The sequence below is a fragment of the Scomber japonicus genome, chromosome 4 (genome assembly GCF_027409825.1).
Source record: "Scomber japonicus isolate fScoJap1 chromosome 4, fScoJap1.pri, whole genome shotgun sequence".
Classification (NCBI taxonomy): Eukaryota; Metazoa; Chordata; class Actinopteri; order Scombriformes; family Scombridae; genus Scomber; species Scomber japonicus.
The window spans coordinates 8,403,604-8,426,224 of record NC_070581.1 but is presented as its reverse complement, the minus strand read 5'-3'; the positions used below and the strand labels follow the sequence as shown (position 1 = coordinate 8,426,224).

The 22,621-nt window shown below is 38.9% G+C and overlaps 1 protein-coding gene across 1 annotated transcript in view; it reads left to right on the top strand.

Annotated features, from left to right (window-relative positions):
• chchd6a (coiled-coil-helix-coiled-coil-helix domain containing 6a) overlaps positions 1-22,621 on the top strand; it is a 93,393-nt gene that overhangs the window by 67,597 nt on the left and 3,175 nt on the right. Inside the window, exon 7 of the mRNA XM_053317420.1 lies at positions 2,698-2,833. Coding sequence (XP_053173395.1) covers positions 2,698-2,833 — 136 coding nt within the window. The remainder of the gene's footprint in view (positions 1-2,697; positions 2,834-22,621) is intronic.

Sequence of the window (22,621 nt, the reverse complement as noted above, 5' to 3'; positions counted from 1 at the left end):
TCTCTTTTTATTTTTATTTATTTATTTTTCGGTAAGCGGCTCAGTTAATATTGTTGATTTAAGACCTCACCTTCAATTTGGTGTAGCATGTGGACAGAGCTTTAGCTTTTGCCGCGGCTGAACCAATTTTCTGCTTCAAGTGCCTTTAATAAACCACGCAGCGCTATCAGGAGGCTTCGGCTTCCCTGATGAAGGCCATTTATTTCAAATTAAAGGAGAGTTCCTTATCTTCGGCGGCCTCGAACAGAGAAGGGAGAGATAAAGATGGTGCGCTTTGGTGTCGTCCTCTCTATGTTGGTAATGTGATGAGAGGAGAAAAAGAAAGAGGGGGTGAAAGAAAAGTAAGAAAATAGACCAAGTTGGAGAGAAGACAGGAAGAAGTCCGATTAAACGGAGGAAAAGATAAACCAATGGAGGTGGTGGGGGTGGGGGACAGAGTAATCTGATAGGCTGTCGTGTTTTTAAAATGGTCTTGGGAGAGAGCGCTAATGGACGCTTTATTTCCTCCCTCCTCTTTTTGATCTTCCTTCCTTCTTATATGTTTTTTTTCCTTCCGTCTCTGTTCGTTTTCCTCTTTAACCCCTATCAACCCAGCTCAGATAAACTCAGTCACCGCATCTTCAATACCGTTGCTGATGATAAAGCGGCCACGCTATGGATATGGATATGCTGTAATTGAAACGCTGGGGTCAGCTCTCCTTTGGGAATTCAAACCCCCCCCCCCTCTAAAAAAAGGAACCTTTAATTTGGCTTTCAATTAAATCGGGTGTTAAATGCTAATCGTGGAGAAAGTGTGTACACATGAGTGCTGTGTAGAGGAGGCCGATATATGTTCCTGGCTTTCTATACCTGCGTGGGTGTACATAACTCGCTTGTCTCTGCTTCAATCAGTCAGAATCCATTACAGTGAGGCACCTAGGCAGCAAGCCTGTCATAGTTAACAATCACACAGATAGACAGTCGGAGACCAATTATAATACAGCCCACATATCAAATTAAGCAGTGCTAATTCAATCTATCAAAGCCCACTTTTCTGCTGTATTTGATCAGGAAGATCCAACCCACTCAATTAAATGTGATTTAGCACTAATTGCATGATTTGTAAGGAAGCACGTACTATACTAACCATAGGTTGTTAAACAGGTTGCAGCGAGTCTAGATGGTAATTGTTTTTTAATTGTCTTTGTCCTGACTCGTTTAATCAGACCTCACCCCTCACAAATGTTTTTTCATCCTCTTTTTTTCAAATTTTATTTTGAAAGTCTTTTCTTTTTGTTCTTTCGTGGCTAACAGTTGTCTACACTCACTGCGTAGTGAAAGCTACCATGTTTATCTACACAGGATGCATTCAGGAACAGTACTGAGTGTAGGTCACCCCTATTCTGACATCCCTCAGACCACAATACGTGATCACAGCAAAGTGTAAAAACACCCATTGAAGCCAATGCCAATACCGATATTAGGAAATTAAAAAAATTCTGATATTGATATATGTACTGAAAATATACATAAACACTTCTTTTCTTTTTTTTCAAATGTAGTTCCCAAGCACTTGTGACAATAATATGTAATGGTGGCTGTGATATTTTACAGTTTAAGAATAATCTTTAAAATGACATCAGCGCTCTGAAACAGCAAATTTGACTGGAATGTATATACTGGAATGTAGATATTAATCTTGAATTAGGAAAAAGTAATAAATATACATAAAATGCAGCCTATATATCTTTAAAATGTAGGCACATATCGGGTGGCATAAACACTGATACGATATATCTGTGATAGGCCAATATCGGCTGATAATATCGGTTGACCGATATATCAGTGGAGCTCCACTGTGTAGCTGTATTGATTGAAACAGAATTGTCTGTTTGGTTAAATGCATGTGAGATAGATGAAACACCTCCTATGTAGTCAAGCTTTAAGCATGCATTCAATAGGAGGAGGTTAACTGCCCCAGATTAAAGGTTTTTAAAGTTATATATGAATACACATTGTAGTTGCTATGGTAACATTTTTGTTAGGCATTCATTGATTTTTGGTCACTTGAGCAGTGTGAACACAACAATGACACATCACATTTTGAGTAGGTGAACATTATCATTATTTTTGAGCCATGTTTGTGGCCACGTCATGAATTTAAGTCAAATATTCAATCTCCTTTTAACTTTGTTTTTGTCTTCACCAACTCCTGAGGGAAATAACTGTCTCTTTAGCTGCTAAATGCCTCAATATGTTCACCAGCCAGTCGCCCAGCTTTGTTTGTCTGTCTCCTGGTTGCTGCCGGGCAGGTTTATCATATGCTGAAAACAGCTGCCTGTTGCTGCCTGTGTGGCACTAAGAAATGTGCTTAAAACATTATTCCTTTGCAACTATATTTCATCCATCTCCAACGAGCTAAGGTACCTGATGACATCATGATGGACTACTTTTTATTAAGACTTATAAGAATCCTCAACAAATCTGAAAGTTAGATCTGCAGTACAGTAGATGATGCTTCTGGCTCAGTCTTCAAACTTTAGATCTGGATACTCATCAGTTGTATTATAGGTTATTTTTTTCTAATTATTTTCAGTGATTATAGTTTTTTCTTCATCGTAGCCCATCTGCATTATGTTTCTGCAAGCCAAACTGTCATTGACTAATGGAGACCGAATATAATACCATCTTTCTCTACATCTGTGTCTCTTTTTGCAGGTCACGCAACACCGAGGCAGTGTGTTCTGGCCTGCAGGCCCAGATCTTATCTTGTTACAGGGAGAACAGAGGGCAGACCCTCAAGTGTGCAGACCTGGCCAAGGAATACATGCAGTGTATCAATGCTGCAAAGAAGGTGAGCGCTTTCTCAAAATCTGGAAGATAGAGGGAGGGAAGATTTGATAAATGGATTAATTAGAGTTAATATGTCTGGAACAGAAGTATAATTGCAATTATTGTGTCAGCACCATAAATAATAATGATAATAATAATATCATATTGTACTTCACTTGAGGAAGTTTGGGACAAAACACTCCAGTATGAGCGGTGGCTTTTGAAGTTTTCCACGGAGAGATATGTTGTTATTTTCAGAGCGCTACTGTCTGATGTAAAAGAAAGAAATCCATTTTTTTCTTATGTTCCTTAGATTATTCTGGGGGAGTTAAGAACCAAAAAAAAACAGTCGGATTGATAGGATTTTGAGTGCTGTCACTTTAGGTTTTACACAGAGAAAAGTCTTGTCATTAGAAACTGCTTTCAGAGTGAATGTCTGATGTAAAAGTACGAAATCCAAGTTCTCCAGCACTACCGAACTTGTTTTCCTACCAATACTGAAAGTGACACCTTTTCAAAGCCAAACACAGTCAAATATGTCTTCAGTCTCTGCAGCCTTCAGCCTTTTGGGTTTTTTTTTTTTTTTAGTTTACAGGCACAAAATAATTCAAAGAAAGTGAAGAAAAGCGGGCTGTCATCAGAAAACAAGCAGTAAAATTGAACGTCTAACCACATATATGGACAGCATTCATTATATTTTTGCTACTTTCTGAATATGACCGTGCACTTGAAGTACATTAACATTGCCCTTGGTATATATTCAAGTTTGATTAGGCTTTGAATTGAAGAAAACTCACTCAAAATTGCAAAAAATCAGGATTCAAGTAAACAAGAGAGGGTCACCCAGTCAGACGCCGATATAATGTCTGCAGTTTCATCATTAAATTTCAAGTAGTGTACACAACCAAATTCTGACTGCTTTTGACTGTAAATAGGATTACATCATCTTCAGAGACTTCATTTGTTTATGTGCTTTGGATGTTTTGCATTGCATTGAGTTTTAACCCCAGACTCCATCAAAAGCAAAAGAGAAGATGCTGATGATAAGGCTCTAAATGCAAGTATTGACATCATTTAGACATTGTATTATAACAACAAAAAGTATATCTTCTAGAGATGGGTATAAAATTTTACAGCATGCAACATATTTTCAGTTTTACTCTCTCTATTTACTCTTTTATCCTCCCGTCCCAGCAGTCACGTCGTTGTCACCTAGAGATTCAGTAATGGAAGAGCAAGTTGCTTTTGAGTTTATAAGAGTAAAATATTTGTCCAATCTCTATTGAGAGTCCTGATTTTCCAAATACCATCTGCCTTCTCTGGTGTCATTTTAGCTGTGATGTGAGATTTGATGAAATCTATTGTACAACATTGCATTGATGTTTAACCTTGTAAAAAGCACAACAGTGTGACGTGAGACTAGACATTTCAAGGCGGACCTAATTATCAATTACTTCATGTTGTTATATTAAGCTTTGTGAATTAGAGATTAAAAACTTCATATAAATTCTGGCAAAGCACAGCAATTAAAGTTCTCCGTCACTACAACAGAACGACATTTGGAGTCAGTAGAGGCAATTTATGAGATGAGTGTTGATCCAAGCAGAAAAAAAGGACAGATAAAACATTCCACATGAATTCCACATGACGGAGTAACAACAGTAAGATTAGTGTTATTGTGGTTGAATGTTAAATCAGTGCAAACAAGTTAATATTAACAATGGCCATATATATAACAGTTTGCTACAGGTGGTAGCTGGCCAGCTAAGGTTAGCCTTGAGCTGGCCATGTTCATGTTAAGCCATTATTTAAAGAAAATAACTTGCAGATAGATTTTTCATTTCATCCCGTAGGCTATAGGCCTAGCTGTAAACCCATGGGCCTGGCAGGTGCATGAACACACTGTAAATAATTATAATCACCTCTGCATACTATATGTATATTTAATATTTATCTCATCACTCTGTGCACTCTTCACTTTATTAAATCACTTCACAGAAGCCGTTTCAGCTGTATAGTCATGGTGTATATTTCTGAAGATAGTTGTGTTGTTATTCTGTGTAACTACACTGAACCAACGTCAAAATGCTTGTATGTATAAACATACATTGCCAATAAATATGATTATAATTTATAGATAACATTATAAATGATTAACTGTTAAAGGCTGTGGCAATTTAGATGATTAAATATTAATTCATTGTTAGACATGTCTAGTCTGATCTTATTTATGTCCTCTAAAGAAGCTGGACGTTATGCAGCTGTTTGCTATGTGTAATACAATGTGGATGTTTGTTGGGCCAGTTGTTGAATAGTGACAGAAGCTCAGTCATTTAAAATCAGTGTTTGTGTTGTTTAATTGATCATTTAAGTAACTTGTGTTCAATTTTATTATTGTTATTTTATTTACAGAGCATGCAATAGAGAAGGTAGTTATGTACAGTTTATTGCTTCTAGTGGTGAGTGAAATATATTGCACATTTTGTATTTTAGACTAAAATAATATATATAATTTGTAGGTCCAGTGTGTTTTGATATAAATGTTATCCCAATCTACCCACAACAGACTTCCAGCCTGACTCGTTTTATATCAAATAATCTGCTGTGTTGACTGTATTTAACGTTAGTCCAGCTGCTGGAAACAGCTGCTCAGCTGGACAGATGTCCTGGTCCAACAACTCTATCTGTCCATGTACTTACACCGCTAAACTGCATTTATACTCAGAGCAGGGGAGTGTCTCTTATACAGTTCATCTTTTGTGTTGATTTTGTCGGAAGCGTGTGTAATTAGAGTCCCGCTGTCTGGCATTCAGCTTTAACCGAGCAGCTGCTTCTCTTCAATATACTAGTTTAGCATTAGCATGAGCCTCAGATAGCTAAACCACACCACTGCCAAGCAACTCAATAAATAACTCAATTTAATTAAAGAGTAAGAGGCTTTACCTGCTGGCACAACTGCATACAACAACAAGTCTGATCAACATTTTCTGACAGTTACTCACGTCCCTCCCCCTCTGCATTATCACTACATATATTTTTAATTGGTTGAATTATTAACAGCAATTAACCAATAATCAATTAATCAGTGACATCCATACTTTATATCATCTAATTCCCTGCACTAGTCGGACCAATTTGCAACATAGCCAAGCCTATGTGAACATTTTTTGGAAGGTGTGGGTGGATTTGTTTTTAAGGCGCCACAGTTTTCAATCACAGCTGTCTTTGTCTTGAGTCGACTCATGTTATCAGCTCCAGAAAGTGTCTACTGAGTCAACATTTCCCGCCTTTTTCTCTTTGCCATTTTTCTTGTATGTTATCCACAGTGAAAAAGCAGCTACCTATTCATGCGCTCAGTAAAATCTAGCCTTTGTACTTCACTTTTCAGCATTCCACATTACTCAGTTGGAGCTCCACTAGCATATGCATCACTGCTGCAGTGTTAAGTTCTAAATGCACAGAAAGTTAGAGAGGAGGAGGAGGAGGAGGAGGAGGTGGTGAAGGACAGAATATTGTAAGCTTGCACTTCCGAAATGTGTACAGTAGAGGCGTTTGAAGCTGTAGCTGCTCATCATGTACCCGGACAACGTATTGCAAAGCCTCATGCTGCTCTCTGCTCACATCCTCGGTGCGTTGATCAGGGCCGCTGAAGCTTCCCCTGGCATACAGTAATACACCATGTGATAATCAGCTCGCTGAAACTTGATTCCTCCCCTCTTGCACTAATGTAGTGTGTGTGCATGGCTGCCTGTACGTGTGCACACTTTCAATAGCGTCTGAAGCTTTTGTATTTGTGTTGTATGACACCTTGCAAACACACACACACACACACACACAATTTTCTAGACACACATCTGAGCATGTGTTTGTGCTCTTGTGTTTTTACACTCATGACAGCTGAATGTCCTCACAAGGATTGGTGTGTGTGTGTGTGTGTGTGTGTATATATATATATGTGTGCATGTGTGTGTACTTGTGTGTGAAAGTTTCTTCCTTGTGTTAGCTGGTATGAGATAACGAGGAGTGAAGTGAAGACTCTTTGAAGACTGTCTTTTAAAGAGATGGTACACAATAGGTGTGTGTGTGTGTGTGTGTGTGTGTGTGTGTGTGTAGTGTGTATAGTGTGTGAGCAGCCTTGCTGTATTGCAGTCTGCTTTAACCTACACATCAAGGTCTTTCCTCTTGATTAGCCCTCGAGGCATCTCTCTGACTTTCACCCCGTGAATCTGAAAGTTTATAAAGTTCCCTCTCCGTGTTGTGTCTTTAACGCCTGTCACTGTGAAATAATAAGAGTTAACAAAAGCTCTGACACACTGTAGTGTAGCTGGGGTTTAAAAACAGACTAGAAACTCATCATGTTGAACATATTTAAACACAAAAGAACCCTTATTTATTTAAATAACTTTTTCTTTTGTGCATTAGTTTTAATTTTTCCTTTTTCTCCTCTCTCCGCGTCATTTGTTCCTTGTTCCTGTTTTTATTCATTTTCTATGTTATTCTTAGTCTACACTTGTTCCGTCTTATTATCAGCTTGTCAATCACATGTGAAGCACTTTGCTTCTATATGAATAATGTTTGATTGATTTGATTCATTGATTTTTACACTGAACCAGTATTAATTGTTTAATACTATGATACTATAATACTACAGGTCTACTAGTACTATAGTATTATTATAAGCTAGTATAATAATAATAATAATAATGATAATAATATAGTAATACATAGTACAGTATTATAGGTGTAAATATATAGTCCAACACATTACCCCCAAAGCGTGTTAATGATAGAGGACACAAAAAAATTAAGTAATATGAATGCATATCATCAGAAGAAAGAAAGAGCCCTGAACTATCTATTCAGGGCTCATACAACAGCTCTACAACCACTCGTGAATTCCACTCGTACCAAACAACAAAAAAATTAATGAATGCCACAAATTGTGTAAAATCACTCATACATGCCTCTTAAGAACAAATGTTTGTACAAGTAGTAGCATCAACCTGAAGCTTCACATTTATATCCTTTGACTTGCAACCCAGTAGTTAAATATACACAGTCAGATCAGTGCTACTGTATAAAACTGTTGATAAGTCATTTTCATTCTCAGCCTTGCAGACGTATTGCTAATTATTGATATGTGCGTTACTGAATTGTTTATGTTGCTAGGTTACCTAAATAGGTTATTATATGCTGAAGTTTAAATGCAGCTCATGGCGTTTTAAAGCCTCACACTCATTCTTACCTTTTCTCTTTCTGCCTGTGTAATGTTATGAGGAAGAAATGCAGCAATAAAAAAACAAAAATTACCATTCATAATTAATTATTTAGTATGTAAATGTTTGATTCCAACAAATGTGGAGGAATTTTGATGCTGTGATCATTTTACTATGTCTCTTCATATTAAATGCCTGCATCTTAAAGACAGTCAGTGTTGTGTGAGCCTAGATATTTGTTCATATTTATAAGCAAAGCTAATGAGTGATGTTTTCCACATTGTGATTGTGAATTTGTGGAGTGACTAAACCACAACTGCTTATTTTGTTAATCAAAGCAGAAAATGAACTGATATAAGAAAAAGCAAACAGATGATTACTTTTTCCATTCCTAATATTTCAAATATGTGAAAGAGGATTTAATTGGGACTGAACTTGGGTCTCGCTCCTATTTTTTTTTTTTTGTGGGGGGGTGGGTTCAGTTTTAACGGAAGAGACTGTGATGTCTTTTTGATCAGTGTCACAGCGGGTCAGTAGGCAGGCCTGCACATCACACACGTCTTCCTGCTGGGCTACACACCATCTATGTGTGTGTGTGTGTGTGTGTGTGTGTGTGTGTGTGTGTGTGTGTGTGTGTGTGTGTGTGTGTGTGTGTGTGTGTGTGTGTGTGTGTGTGTGTGTGTGTGTGTGTGTGTGTGTGTGTGTGTTGTACATGCATGTGTGTTTGATAGCAAATGAGGGGAGGATCCCACAGGCCCTGCAGAGACGGAGCAAACAACCTCTAGTCATTATCCTCTGGGAGACTGCGAGATATAAAACACACACACACACACACACACACACACACACACACACACTGTCTGTATGCCTGGTGGGATTCTCAAGTCATTTAGCGTCAGAGAGAGCCTGGCTCTGATGCTGATCAATGTCAGCAGCTTGGCTCACAATAGAGAGCGGAGAGAAAGAGGAAGAAAATGGACTGAAAAATGACAGATTGTGCAAGACAAGTACAAAAAGGGATTTTTGAAAAAGAAAAATTTTTGAGCGAGACCGACACAAAGTAAAGAGCAGAAATACCAGAGCAGCTTCTATAGAGAGTAAAAAACAGTAAAAGAGAAATATGATTTTACAGCAGCGTGTCCAATCAAGATGTATGTGGAGCTGCAGCAAGGTTGAAGTCTGTCCAGCTGCAAGTTGAGACCTTTGAAACTTTAAATGCTGTTATTTTTCCCCTTCAGCAAGGCCAGCTACTGAAGCGCGCACACACACACACACACACACACACACACACACACATATATCCGGAGCCCTGCTGTGGAGCAGGCTTTGTGTCTAATACCGAGGGAGTTACAGTACTCCTAAAGTTAAAAGCTGCCTGTCAGATGAGAGAGAGATAGAAAGAGCCAAACAGAGAGAGAAGAAAGAAGTAGAATTACAGAGTGGTGCAAAACATGAAGCGAAAAAGTTTAGAGAGTACAGGAGAAAGAGATTTGGAGACACTCCTCTTTCGTTGCACTTTAACATTTTCTTGATACATCTAAGTCTCTCCAGCCCCTTTTTGAAACATGTCACTCTGTCATCTTTTCATGTCAGGTTTTTACTTTGGAAAACAGGTGTTAAAATAAAGGATTGAAGGATATGTTTCCATTTTTACAAGTCTTAGCTTAAACACTCATATTCCATGTGTTATTTGGTCACTGTAATAACTCTTTCTCTCTCTACTGGATATGCAACTACATTACATGAGAAATCTAAAACATACTTCAATCAGATTTTTTTAAAAATGCATTCAGAAGTTCAGCTAAAGCTAATATGAGGATCCAGCAGTCCTTCTGCTCCCCTAGATTGAATGTCCTTGCTGCAGCAGAAGTGTACTTCCAACAGTAAAAATACACACGACTGCCAGGACACTTGATGAACCCTCATGTAAGCTTCAGCTGAACTTGACAATACATTTTTCCTCTGCTGATTTTATTCTCCCTTTTTTTTTTTTTTTTTTTTTTACAGTGTAGTCAGACTAGAAAGGGATCACTTCAGAATGGAGAGGAACTGATACAGTAACTGTTTCAACAAAGCAAATGTGTTGAATCTATCCATTAATGAACATTTGTCTTCCAGAATAACAGAAAAAACTTTGTGGTGCTGGATAGAAGAAAACATACTTTGCATTACAGTGAAAGCCTACCAGCTGACCAGTGGCAGTATATCAAGGTTAATTGCTGGAGAACAAGACAATACAGGGGAATACAGAGAACACTTGTTGACGCAGTAGCTTGACTAGTTTAAGAGCTGCTGTATAGAAATGCATAGATCATGTATGTAATCTCTCTCCTATGTTCTTGCTGTTGAACTCCTCGGTCCCTGACAGACACACTGTGGTACAGAAGGAAGCAGGAGGACTTAATGATGAGATGTCAGTTTTGTCAGTTATCATACTGTGAGACGTTTACTGAAATCACCCAGTGTATTAAGATTGATGGTCACTCTCTGCCATGAGGGGCAATTAGTTACACTTTAGATCCCCCCTCTTTAGCTATTCATTTGGGTTGCTAATTGTTTAGCCATTAATGTTATCCCAACCAGAGCTACAGGCATTATTTTCCCGTGCATATTAAAAACTATTAAAACCTAATAAATATAAATCTTTTTATTAGATGTAAATTTGCTATGGTTAAGGGATTATCATGTTTAAGCACAAAAAACACTTAGTAAGTAAGTACTTGGCTAATGTTGGGGAAACATCATATTTGAAGTTAAAATCTGTACTGAAACCTGCATTAACTGATTTTTTTAGAAACTTGGAAGCAGCAGAGACAAATTGTGGATACAGCGCTTTCATATCTTCACCTTCTAACGTGGACATGGCTAACTAGTTTTCTAATTTCCAGCAGTTACGGAGCAACATTATCATTCATACACAGTCCTGTTCCTGTCCAACTGGTGAATCTAAGTCCAATATTCACTCTCTTTTTGCAACGTTTTTGTTCTCCATCAACTCCTGAGGGAAATGACTGGCTCTTTAGCTGCTAATAGCTCCACTATGTTCACCAGCTAGTTGCTAACTGTGTCTTTTGTAGTTTGGTGCTAGGCAGGTAGCGTAGCAGCTTCATGCTATGGCCGAAAATGACGCTATGAGTGCTGAAAGTGAACCAAAGTTTCAGACAGACAGCTAAACAATGAGCTGAATCTCTGCAGTTGGGTGTAAATATTCTCTAGTTTCAACACTTCAAGCATTACTTTGTTATATTAAGACATTTTAAGGATAGGAGACCTTCGCTGTCACTTTAAAGTCAGATGCTTTGTTGGCTTTCCCACCCACATCTGTCATATTTTAAAATCTAGTTAAAGTTTATTTTCCAAGGTCTAATATCTTCTTATAAATACACCACCTGTAAAGTTAAGCCCTGGTATATGAAGCCAAATACTTTATGTTTTTATTGACACTGTGTCAGATAGGTGTTGATTAAACTCCACCATGGTTAACCCCAGAGTTGAGGTGTTGATGCACTGAATTGGATTATATTGACAGGGGCTTCTAGTCTTGTGTCCCCCTCAGAACATTAAAGCAGGGCAGGATTGGAGTTAATCCACTCGGAGCTATCTTTGAACCCACAGAGAAATGGTACAGCATTTTTTTTAAGGAACACTGTTGTGATTCCAAACGGGCCCGGCTCACCATGCAGGAGCCTGTCTGCTGTTTCCGCGGCTTGCTTAGAGCGCGAGCATGATTCCCTGTGGATAGCACAGCAAAAGATACGGGAAGAAAAGAAAATAGTTTCATCAAGTTTTGATAAGTCCATTCTCAAAGAAAAACCCTACTGACAATACTGATATACTGATTATAAATCTGTATCTATTGCCCATCTGAATGCACACTGACTTTCGCAAAGCCACTGAATCACAGCGGTGTAAAACCCGATATTGATTCCTCTTTTCTTTTACATCCAGTTTTATTGTTGATTGAAAAGGACTCATGCCGGTACAAAGATCTCTCTGGCTCAGCTCGTTCACTAGTAGATAAAAATATAGACAAACAAACTGAAGAAAAACACAATGAGAAGGCTGGAGACAAAGGATTGTATTGAAGAAGAAAAAAAAACTGGTGTGGTAGATGTGGAAAAAACCCAATGAGAAATAAAAGAGACAGGCCACGGAAAAAGACTGGACTTAGACAAAAGAAAAATATACAGGAAGAGGAACAGGCGAACATTAAAGCATGGCAGGAGAGCAATGAGAAAGAAGAGACAATTAGGTATGAAGTGAAAGCTGAGATTAAACGTTCCAAGCAGAAGCCAGAGATCACTTCATGTGAAACAAATAATGGAACAGGCTTCCTCCTCCACAGGCAGCGTTGAGGAGGAAAAATAAGCAAGATTTAGAAAAAAAGGGAGAGATGAACGTCGTGATGAGGACTGAGCGCAAAGCTGTAGAGACATTACAAGAAGATAAACAAGAGAAATGAGGAAAAAGAAAAGGAGGAAATAGAGAGAAAATATGAGTAGACAGAGGAAGAAGAAGAGTTAGTGTGTGGAAAACATGACGAGGGAACACTGAGCGGTTGAAGGAGAGAGGGAAGAAAATGAGGTAGAAAGGAGGAGGGATGATGAAGAGGAGCAGGTGGATAGTTAAAGAAGAGAGGTGGAGGTAAGAGGAGAGATGGAGGAGACACATGAGAGCTAGGAGTGAAAGGAGGAGACATGAAGCGAGAAGGAAGAACACGAGGTAAAAAGGTATCAGGAAGTGAGAAGCAAGAAGGGAAAGATGAGAGGATACTGTCAGGGGAGAAGTGGAGGAAGGGTTAGAGATGGACAGAGGATGAAAAGATACAGAAAGAGAGAGAGAGAGAGGGAGAGAGAGAGACGACAGGCCCCTCAGCAGTCAACACTAATGAAGAAGAATGAGGGGCTTCAGCTGCTTGCTGGACCTGCTACTGACCACACACACACACACACACACACACACACACACACACACACACACATACACACACACAAAAAGTTTCACATACTTTCACTTAAGTATCTACTCTTCAGTTTTTTTGACATAAAGTGTATGAAGTGAACACAGAGTCAAACTCCACATTCACCTCATCGTTATGCGTGAATAAATATTACAAAATGTCTTGTAGCTTCTTTTAAACTTGGCCTAATTAAGGAACAGAAGTTCTGGGTAATTTTTATATTTTTGTTCTGAGAGAAATCATCCTATATTAAAGTCTGAGCTGAGGGAGTTTCACACCAAGCCTCTGAATAAGTATAGGTTGCTTTAATTGGGGCTGTTTTTTGGTGATTTTTTTTTACATCCTCTTTTAAAAGTGCAGAACTTTTCTACAAGGTTGATGTACTGTGGAGCAGATAGCACTCTTTATCCTTTGACGCTCTATACAGTATGTGACTTTACCACAGTGACTTCCTCCACACAAGAGAAAATAGGAATAAAACTCTTAAATCTTAACAAATTGTTCAGTAGTTATTGTCTGTTTTTGCAGAGGTGTTGAATTGATTTTAAAAGGTGACAGTCATTGGAGGCACATTTTTTTGTCAGCTTCTTGTTTCTTTCCTGCTCTGTTGATGGTCTGTTTGTGCCTCATTAGCTGTGACAGCCTACAGACAAAGGGATAAAAAAAAAGTCTTAAGGAAGCCTTGAACTTTTCTTTTTCTACCCAGCTCACAGTGTTGAACAAAAGTTGATAAAGACTTTATGGAACACAGTGGTATAATGGTAGAGCACTAAAAAAAAAGGTGTGTATTGACCAAAAGTTTTTTACTTGCAGTGTTATTATCCTGAAGTTGAATTGTACCAATGAACATGTCTGTTGGATTCTTTAGCTTGACATCAGGCTTTCTGCATTTCATCTTTATTTTAGTTTTTGTTTGTTTGTTTTTTATTTATTACATTATTAGACTTCCTGCTATATATATATAATAAACATAAAGCTTTTTATGTTTTCTCTAGCACTTTGTGACTTATGTCTGTGAAATGTGCTATATAAATACATTTTACTAACTTACATATAGCCTAATATTACACTATGTTCCAAAGGTCAGCAACCTTTTGATGTCCTTTGCCAATTTATAAAAAAAAAATTTTTAGGTAGAAGTGAGAAATCATCAGAATGAGGTGGGTTTTTTTTTTTAATAGTGTATGTTCACCAAATCCAATGGATCCCACAGGCAAGATGACCTGTAGACATGTGTGAAAGTTGTTTTATGGATTTTATAGTCACTGTCCCTGACTTTAAACAAAAAGTAGCAGTCATTTAAAAAATGCTGAGAAAGTTGAAGATGGTGTACAGTGTTGTGCTGCAGCAGATTCACACAACATTTCAAATAGCATTGATTTATCTTTCATGGTGTTTTCTGAGCTCTGCTTGCATTTTGAGAGCATGTTTGTCCCTCATTGAATTTTGGCTGTACGACCTTGAGGCGTGTATGTGTGTGTGTGTGTGTGTGTGTGTGTGTGTGTGTGTGTGTGTGTGTGTGTGTGTGTGTGTGTGTATGTGTGTATGTGTGTATGTGTGTGTATGTTAGGTCTGCTACAGAGTTGGATTCTGGAGTCATGAGTGTCTAACTCACTGAAAAACAGCCAAATGTACTATCAGGGATGGAAGGATACAGTTCAGGATAGTCATTAGCGCCAGTGTAAATACACACACATACTGTACACACACACACACACACAGCAGGACATAAGACTGTTACTCATATGAACCTGTGAGTCCAGTTTCCAGACGCAAGAAAGTCTACAAGCCTAGAAACTTTTTAAACTGCTGCTTTAGACCTGTTTCCTTATTTTTTTTATTTTTGGAATTCACCATTTCCCAGTTACCTGACCATACATGGACACACAACTCACACATGTCCGAGCATCTTTAAACACACATTGACACAGAGGGTTTGTAGAAAAGTTTCTTAGACCTTTTACCAGTTGGTTTATCTGATTGTTCACCAGTTTGTTTTTACCATAGTGTCTCTTTTATCTATCTTTAATGAATCTTCCTTCATCTGTCAATATTGTTTTTCTGCCTCTGCCTCCTTTAAACCAACACCTTTCATCTAGCTTCTATGCCTGTCTGCAACTATTTTTCCCCCTCTTTACTCCTCTCTCTCTTTGTCTCTCTTGTTTTATTCCATCTTGTCTCCTATCTGTTTCTCTTTTTCCAAACCTTCGTCTTACTCTCAACCATTTCTTTCATTTCTCTCTCTCTGTGTGCTCGGCGGTTGACTTATTGATTTCATTTTCATACTGTTGGCAGTTGTTCCCTCCATCATAAACCATCAGCGTTGCCTCCTTTCAAGTTGGCATTGATCATTGTTGAGCCGATCACAACCAATCACCAGCGAGCATCATTATCCGCTCACGCTCTGTCTCTTTTGTTGTTCGTCTGTCTTGTATTGTGTGCTCTGTGGGTTATATTTTTTAATCTAGCTATTCAGCACTGGTGAAATAACAGCCTTGTACGTTTAGGTATTTAGGTGGTGAATAAGGGTTCTCTTTCCTTTTTCCTTTTTTTCCCCCTCAGACTTTCCCCCCCCCCCCCCTCAGTGTTGTGAAAAATAGCTCAATCAGATGGAAAGCTGAATGTTTTTCAAAGAGAACTGCAGCACAAAACTTTCACAAAAAAATAATCAGAACCAAATCATACCTGTTTTTTTTGACAAGGAATTAACGTTAACTATGAGACAACTTAACAGGGTTCATAGCCAGCGTAGTGTAAAACACTTAAAGCGGATATGTGATTGAATTTTATTCTCATTAGCTGCTGTCAAATTTAAGCTGGACTGTTGCGCCACGTGTCCAAACGTAGAATTAAAAATCTTTAATGAGGACGCCTTGTCCTGCTGAAAGTTTAAAGCGTTTCGATTTTTGCCAAAGGTGTCAAGATTGGTCACCGTTGTTGTGACAGTGAAGATGAGGAACAGTACGGACTCTTTAAACCTTCATTAATGAGTATTTTGTGGGTGTTTTAAGGTCAACTTTGCACATTCACGGAGGTGTCAGTTTGATTTCATGACCAGCAGCGGCACAGAGGTGTAGTCACTTTTTTTAAGGTTGTAAGCTGATACATTCCAAGTTTGAAAGGAATAAAGTTTGTTAGAAAAACTGAACTTGTGACAGACAAAAATACCATCCTAATATGATTTTTAAAGGAACTTAGCAATTATTTATAATGAACATTTCTGTCTCAACATATTCCGTTTTAAAGACTTGACAAACTATCCTGACTTACAGATATTCACGGTTAGGTCATCTAACGACTAGTTGATTCATCAATAAGTTGGCAACTATTGAAGAAATTGGCAACTGTTTTGATAATTAGTTGTTTTGTCTATTTTTTAAGAAAAATAATGTCCAAATTCTCTGGTTCCAGCTTCTCAAATGTGAATATTTTCTGGTTCCTATAGTCCTCTATTATAATAAACTGAATATTTTTGGATTGTGGACAAAATAAGACATTTGAAGATGCCACCATGGGTTCATCAATAAAATATTCAACCGCTTAATCAGCAATTAAAATGAATTTTTAATTGCAGCTGTAGTTATCTCATGCAACTATTTCATAGCACATCACGAAAGATTCAGAAAAGTTTTGTTGGTTGTGGTTTTCTGGCAGCAAATCATATGTCGGATTAATATTTAAGTTAAAATCATGAATTAAAATAATTTTAACAGTGAGCTCTTAAAATGAACAAGAAGGCAGCCCTCTCACTGGCCATGAATGGGATGTGCCAGTATGAGTGAATGAAGAAGCCTGGTTGATTCTGGGGGGAAAAAAAACTTTTAAGCACATCTTGATGCAGCAGCATGTGTTAATCTGCAGTGGCTCTGGTGTGTGGGCTTTACATGTAAAACAACATGCGCAGGTTTTTTGACACACATTATATTCCACCGCTGTGTGTTTCCTTTGTGTGTGCATGCTATTCATCTCTCTTTTTCCTACGTGGCAGCTGTTCTGTCCAGCACCTTCCTTCAGTAAAGACATTACATATTCATACCTCCACCACTATTGGCCACTGTTGGGTTACACATAAAACTTTCTCTCAGTCAATCTTTTTTCTTCAAATAATGCTCACTGAGTCTTTATTGGCCACCCCTCTCTGTGTCCCAGTGTTTTCCTTTCTCTTCTAACCTCTCCTGTACTTCCCAGTCTTTTGTTGCGCCGCACCGTGCGATCGAACAGCACATCAAGCCGAATCCACAGCCTCTGTTTCCTCTTTCATCTGCCTCCTGGCCCTCGGCGGCCCTCCGACACCTCAAAGCTTTCAAACCAGGGAAGAGTTGGGGGTGTGGAGACGTGGAGGGAGGGGGTAGAGTTGACGGTACTCACAATTACCTCCCGAGGGAAGCATTTTCACCAGCTTTTGTACCCCTCGCTCGCTGTACCCTGACCTTTCCGAGCACCACCACGGCTGTCGGCTTGCGCCACCAGACCCCCTACTCTGTCCCCCTCTGTCTGCATTCCCGATGGGGGTCCTGATAATGATTCAACACAGCCTCGTATTGTGTTGTGTTGAAAGCCACCGTGGCTGCATAAGCAGTCGACACACTTAGTTGGTTTTTTTTTCTGGGTGCATTTCACACCAATAGTCTGGTCAGCTTTTTATCGCCAGCTCCCTCCCACCCCCACCAACCCACCCTCGCTCGCGCACTCATGAAGAGGTTTTGTGGAACCACGACCACCAGCTGGGATAAGAGAGGACAGCAGCAGGGCTTTTAGGTGGGTTTTTTACCGGCTTTTGTCGCCTCGAAGCAGCCGCAACATTATCGGAATGGTCCACTTTATACCAGCCTCCCTTTTGTGTCCCGTTGTCACTCAATCCATCTGTCTCTCCACCTCCTCTTTCTCTTTATGAGTCGAGGCTTGCCTCTCCTTTTGTGATTGCTCTCCAATTCACACCCTGTACTCCCAAAGAGATCGATTTTTTTTTCTTCTCTGGCCTTTTGTAAATAAATAAATACCATTGTGTTATTGTTTGCTGGCAGAGCTGTGTTGACAAGTTCAATTTCATGTGAAACTTTGAAATAGCTTTTTCATAGTTGCACGGCAGTTATCGACAATGCTTTGTCGAGCAAATGTATCAAAGTTAGCTTATTATTTATATTGTGCTAAAAAGATGACTGGTTTAAACCTCTCTATACGTCAACTTGTTTTTTGTTTCATTTTTTTATTTCGGTCCAGTAAAATCTTACATCTTCATCTAAGCCTCCAATTGGCCTACCACAACATTTTACCCTATCATTAGCCTGAGGGTACTGACTGATCCAGTGTAGTGAGTTTACAGTAACTCCTTCCAAAGCTTTATATCGTGTTCAATGACCAGAGGCTACGGTTGCACACTTGCTTCTTCTCAGTGCTTTAGGCAGTAGGTTCACTGTCAGTCAGATCCTATTGTCTAAGAAGTCAAGATTGTCTAAAACACATCAATTGAGTGCTGCAGTTATTCTGTGTGCTGGTTAACTGTTGAGAAACCTTAACTTCAAGTAAGGAGTTTGTGAGATTCCTGTTTAAACTACGATGCCAGAAGAAGGAAAATTATGCCTGAGTTGTTATACTTCGTGAGCCTCTGAAAGAAACTGAATTTCCTTTATGTTCTTAATTATTAAGTCTGGCATTGTGTTCATGTTAGATTTTCAGTAGTGAGTGGTACATCTAACCCTCCAGTGTGATTTTCAGTCCACACAGTAGTTGCAGTAGCGCAGGAACACTTAAGTTTTTTTTTTTATGTCAGTCAAAGAAATGTCATCCAAGCCTTTCACCACTCATTTTTTTTATTGATTTAGAGGTCTGGCCCTCTCTACCTAGTCTGCACAAGACAATAACAAACACATGACAAAGCCACCAACTTCACCACAGACAAACATTCAAGGAGAGAATGTGAAAAGCTGATGTCAAGGTGAGATGTTTGAAGCCAGACTGTGTGGCTTTTGAAAGAGAATCACAGAATGTCCTATTGCAAATAAACAGTTGGACTTATCAGCAAGAAAACACTCTTGTTCAATTCAGTACTGAGCCTTTTAAATAAAATAACACAAGACAAGTTATGTAAAGTAACTTCACAGGATCAAACAAAAACTTCAGGTCCAATTAATACTCCATAGACAATACAAATCTGTCAACGTATTAATACAATGACTGAACAACATAGCAGGCAAGTATGCAACATTAAGCAACATTTCATGCTCTTGGTCTCTTGTGTAAATTGGCAAGGACGTGCCATGCCATATCCAGCTCTATTTACATTACAAATTCAATGTGCCATTATCATGTAGTTACAACAAGTGGCCATGTGGTGGCACTGTTTCTCAGATTTTACATGATCATGCTTGACGGTCAAAAAGTTGTGTGGTGAGTTTTAAGAAAAGATAGTCTGTAGGGATTGCTTCCACATGAATTTGATGAATAATTACTGATCGTGCTAAAATAATCAGTTTATCAATTAAATATGGATGAACAAAAAATAATTAATCGTGTTTTTAACAAACAAAAATGTTAAACTTGTTGTTCCCTGACTCTCAGATGTGAGGATTAGCTGTTTTTCTCTCCAAGTAAATTAAATGTATTTGTCTGTATTTGACTGTTGGACAAAACAAGCAACAATTTGAAGATGCAGCCTGGGCTCTCGGAAATTCTGATGTGCAATTAACTATTTTCTAACATTTGATAGAGTAAACAGACTAGACTACACTAATGAATCACTCAACAAATTAGCTGATAATTAATTGAATCATTAGGTGCAGTGTTAGTTAATTTATTCTTAACAAAAGCATTGAATATAGCTGATTGTCGAGGTAAACTGATATAAACTTTGTTAGCGGACACAATTTTTGCATCTTCTCCTCCACGTTCCCCTTCATATCCATCCCTCCATCCCCATCCCTCCATCCCTCCATCCCTCAGCAGTGGTGTGGTCAAGCCTATCAACCACAGAGCCTCGGCCTATCACCTAGGAGCCCCAGTTGCCTGCCAGTCATCAAATAAAATGGATTTCCAATTGAGTTAAGGCTCCCAGGCTGGGTTTGGCCGAATGGAGAACAGGCAGACTTCTGCTGCTCATCTGCCATTTGTTTTTCTCTTTCTATGTCCCACTGTGTTCTGGCCCTGTCCCTCTTCTTCTTTCTCCACCCCCCAACTCTACATCTGTGATCTCCCCCGGCCAGAGCCACATGAAATGAAAATAGGCTTGTTGTAAGAGCTCTGATACCAGTGTGCTATCTGCAAGGCTGAGTTGGTGATGTAACCCCCGCATGTCCTCTTAGGCAGAGACTACTTTTAACTCAGGTTGGATCTTCAATTAGAGCCACAGGTGGGAAATCCATTAGTGTGTTACTGGGTGAGTTGTGAGGTTTTACCAGGTTTTTTTTAATACAGTAGAAATGCACAGGTACCATTTAGTAGAATCAATCAGAGTACTAATCTCTTTGTCGTTCATGTCACTGTCAGTAGTACACTTTTTCTTCACAGAGGAAGATGATTATTACCCACTCTTAAAAGCATATAGCATGTAAAGAGGAGATCGAGAGGTAATAGGGGAACATTATAGATGATAGAATAGAGCAGACCGGAGAAGGGAACAGAAGAATGGGACGAGAACAGGGGTGAAAAAAGGAAATCCGTGAGATGAGATGAGAGGGCAGAAAAGGGGAGCCATATTGATCACCCTCCTCTGTGAGTCTCTCTGTGGTTTTAATGGTTTGAGTTTCACAGCTGGAGGGAACTTCACAGTGCTTAGCCCAGATACCATGCCCTCTTCACACACATACACAAATCCCCACGCCTGCACATACATTCATACACACAGTATCTCTACCAACTGGCTTTACGTCAATGCACCCCGAACCTTAACTCAATTTAGCTTGTTGCATAGTTCCACATGGGTTAGTTGAGCTGTAGGAGTTCAGTGGCACCAGAAGTCATTCAGGACCAACTTTCATCCCTGCTACTGCATCAACCAATGAAGCCAAGCAAGACTGAGCATGGTCAATATATGATAGAGAAACCAAAGTGAATTTGCAAGTAATTTTAGCGTTTGCTTGAATTATTAAGAAAAATAACCTTGGACCATAGACACACTCCAATTTGTCCTCCAACTCCCCAAATACAGGCGATGTGATGATGAGATATCAAGGCTAAGAGTCTACAGTGAGACTGAGACTATGCTCTGGCTTTGAGCTAAATGCTAACATCATTATCATGACAAGGTTGCAGTGATAGCATGTTAACAGTCTGATGTTCAGCAGTTTGTATTTACTTTCTTCATCATCTTGGTTTAACACGTGTGCATACTAATTAGAAATAAACAAAAAGTTCAGCTGAGGCTACAGGTGTCTAGTCATAAACAAAAATAATAATGTTGACCTTATGATGGTCTCGATAAAAAGTTTGAGAACTGTGATGGATATCATGGAGGTGGGTAATTTAGAGACACTTCGATACAATGAGAAAAATAATTGATTGACACTTGCACTGTGAAATGTTACCCAAAATCTGAAGGAAGAACTGTAAACAACGCCTAGTTACAGTAATAGTCCAGGTAAGGGTGTGTTTACTAGACAGCCTTGGCTCGAATCATAACATATTCAGAGACCTTGCCATAAGATTTTTTACTGCAGCACTGGTTGTCATGATAATGACCACAAGGAAAAGTCGTCCTGACCCACAGAAGGATCTGGCTGGCTGCTCTCTGTCTGCTGTATGGAAAATTCCTTCACAATTCCACCTCTGTTCATCAATTTACCTCAATATCTGTCAAGGTTAGAGTAATATACACCTGTCTTAATGAATCAAATATCATGTGAATTAAAGTATATAAAGATTAATATAAATTATATTGTAGAACAATTAAGAATTAACCGTGTAATGTGTGAATCAATCAGACATGTCAGTACACAAATAAAAATATAGATATATGAAGGCAATGGGAGACATATACAGTACACCATACCATACTAAGGTAGAAGAATGCTGCTGTGTGTTTGTGATGTCTCTTCTGTGTCTGTGTAATGGAGGCTATAATGTAGATATTTCTATAGGGTCTACTTTCCCAATCAAAGGAATTAGATATGTTAAATAGCACGTACCATCTGATTCATCATAGACACACAACTATAGGCTTTTTCTCTACACACTGAATATACTGTCTTAAGGTAATGGAGATTGGTTCAGAGAGTTTGCTACTATTGCGTTGCAATTATTTTCTCCCATCATTGTCCCTTCCCTTCTCCTTGGAAACAAACGGTAACATTCAGTAATCCATGGAGTCATACAGGGAGTGGGTAAACCAAACAGTCACGTATAGGTGTTCAGTTAGGACCTTATCTAACACCAGCAGGTGCACAGCGGAGCAGCGTAAGGGTCTTTGCTAGTCTAAGACCGACGCAGTTGTCATTTTTCCATCCTGCACCTACATTGTTTAAATAGCAAATGCACTTGCACCTATCGGAGAACCCATGGGCATGTTGGTCTCAAAATGAGATGTGATCAGGCGCATTGTTGGCACATTGCTTTCTTGAGGAAGTGGAAAGCGATTGCACGATTGACCAACAAAAACCTGCTCTACAGTCAGTGGTGCATATTTACCTGTTACACAAACATG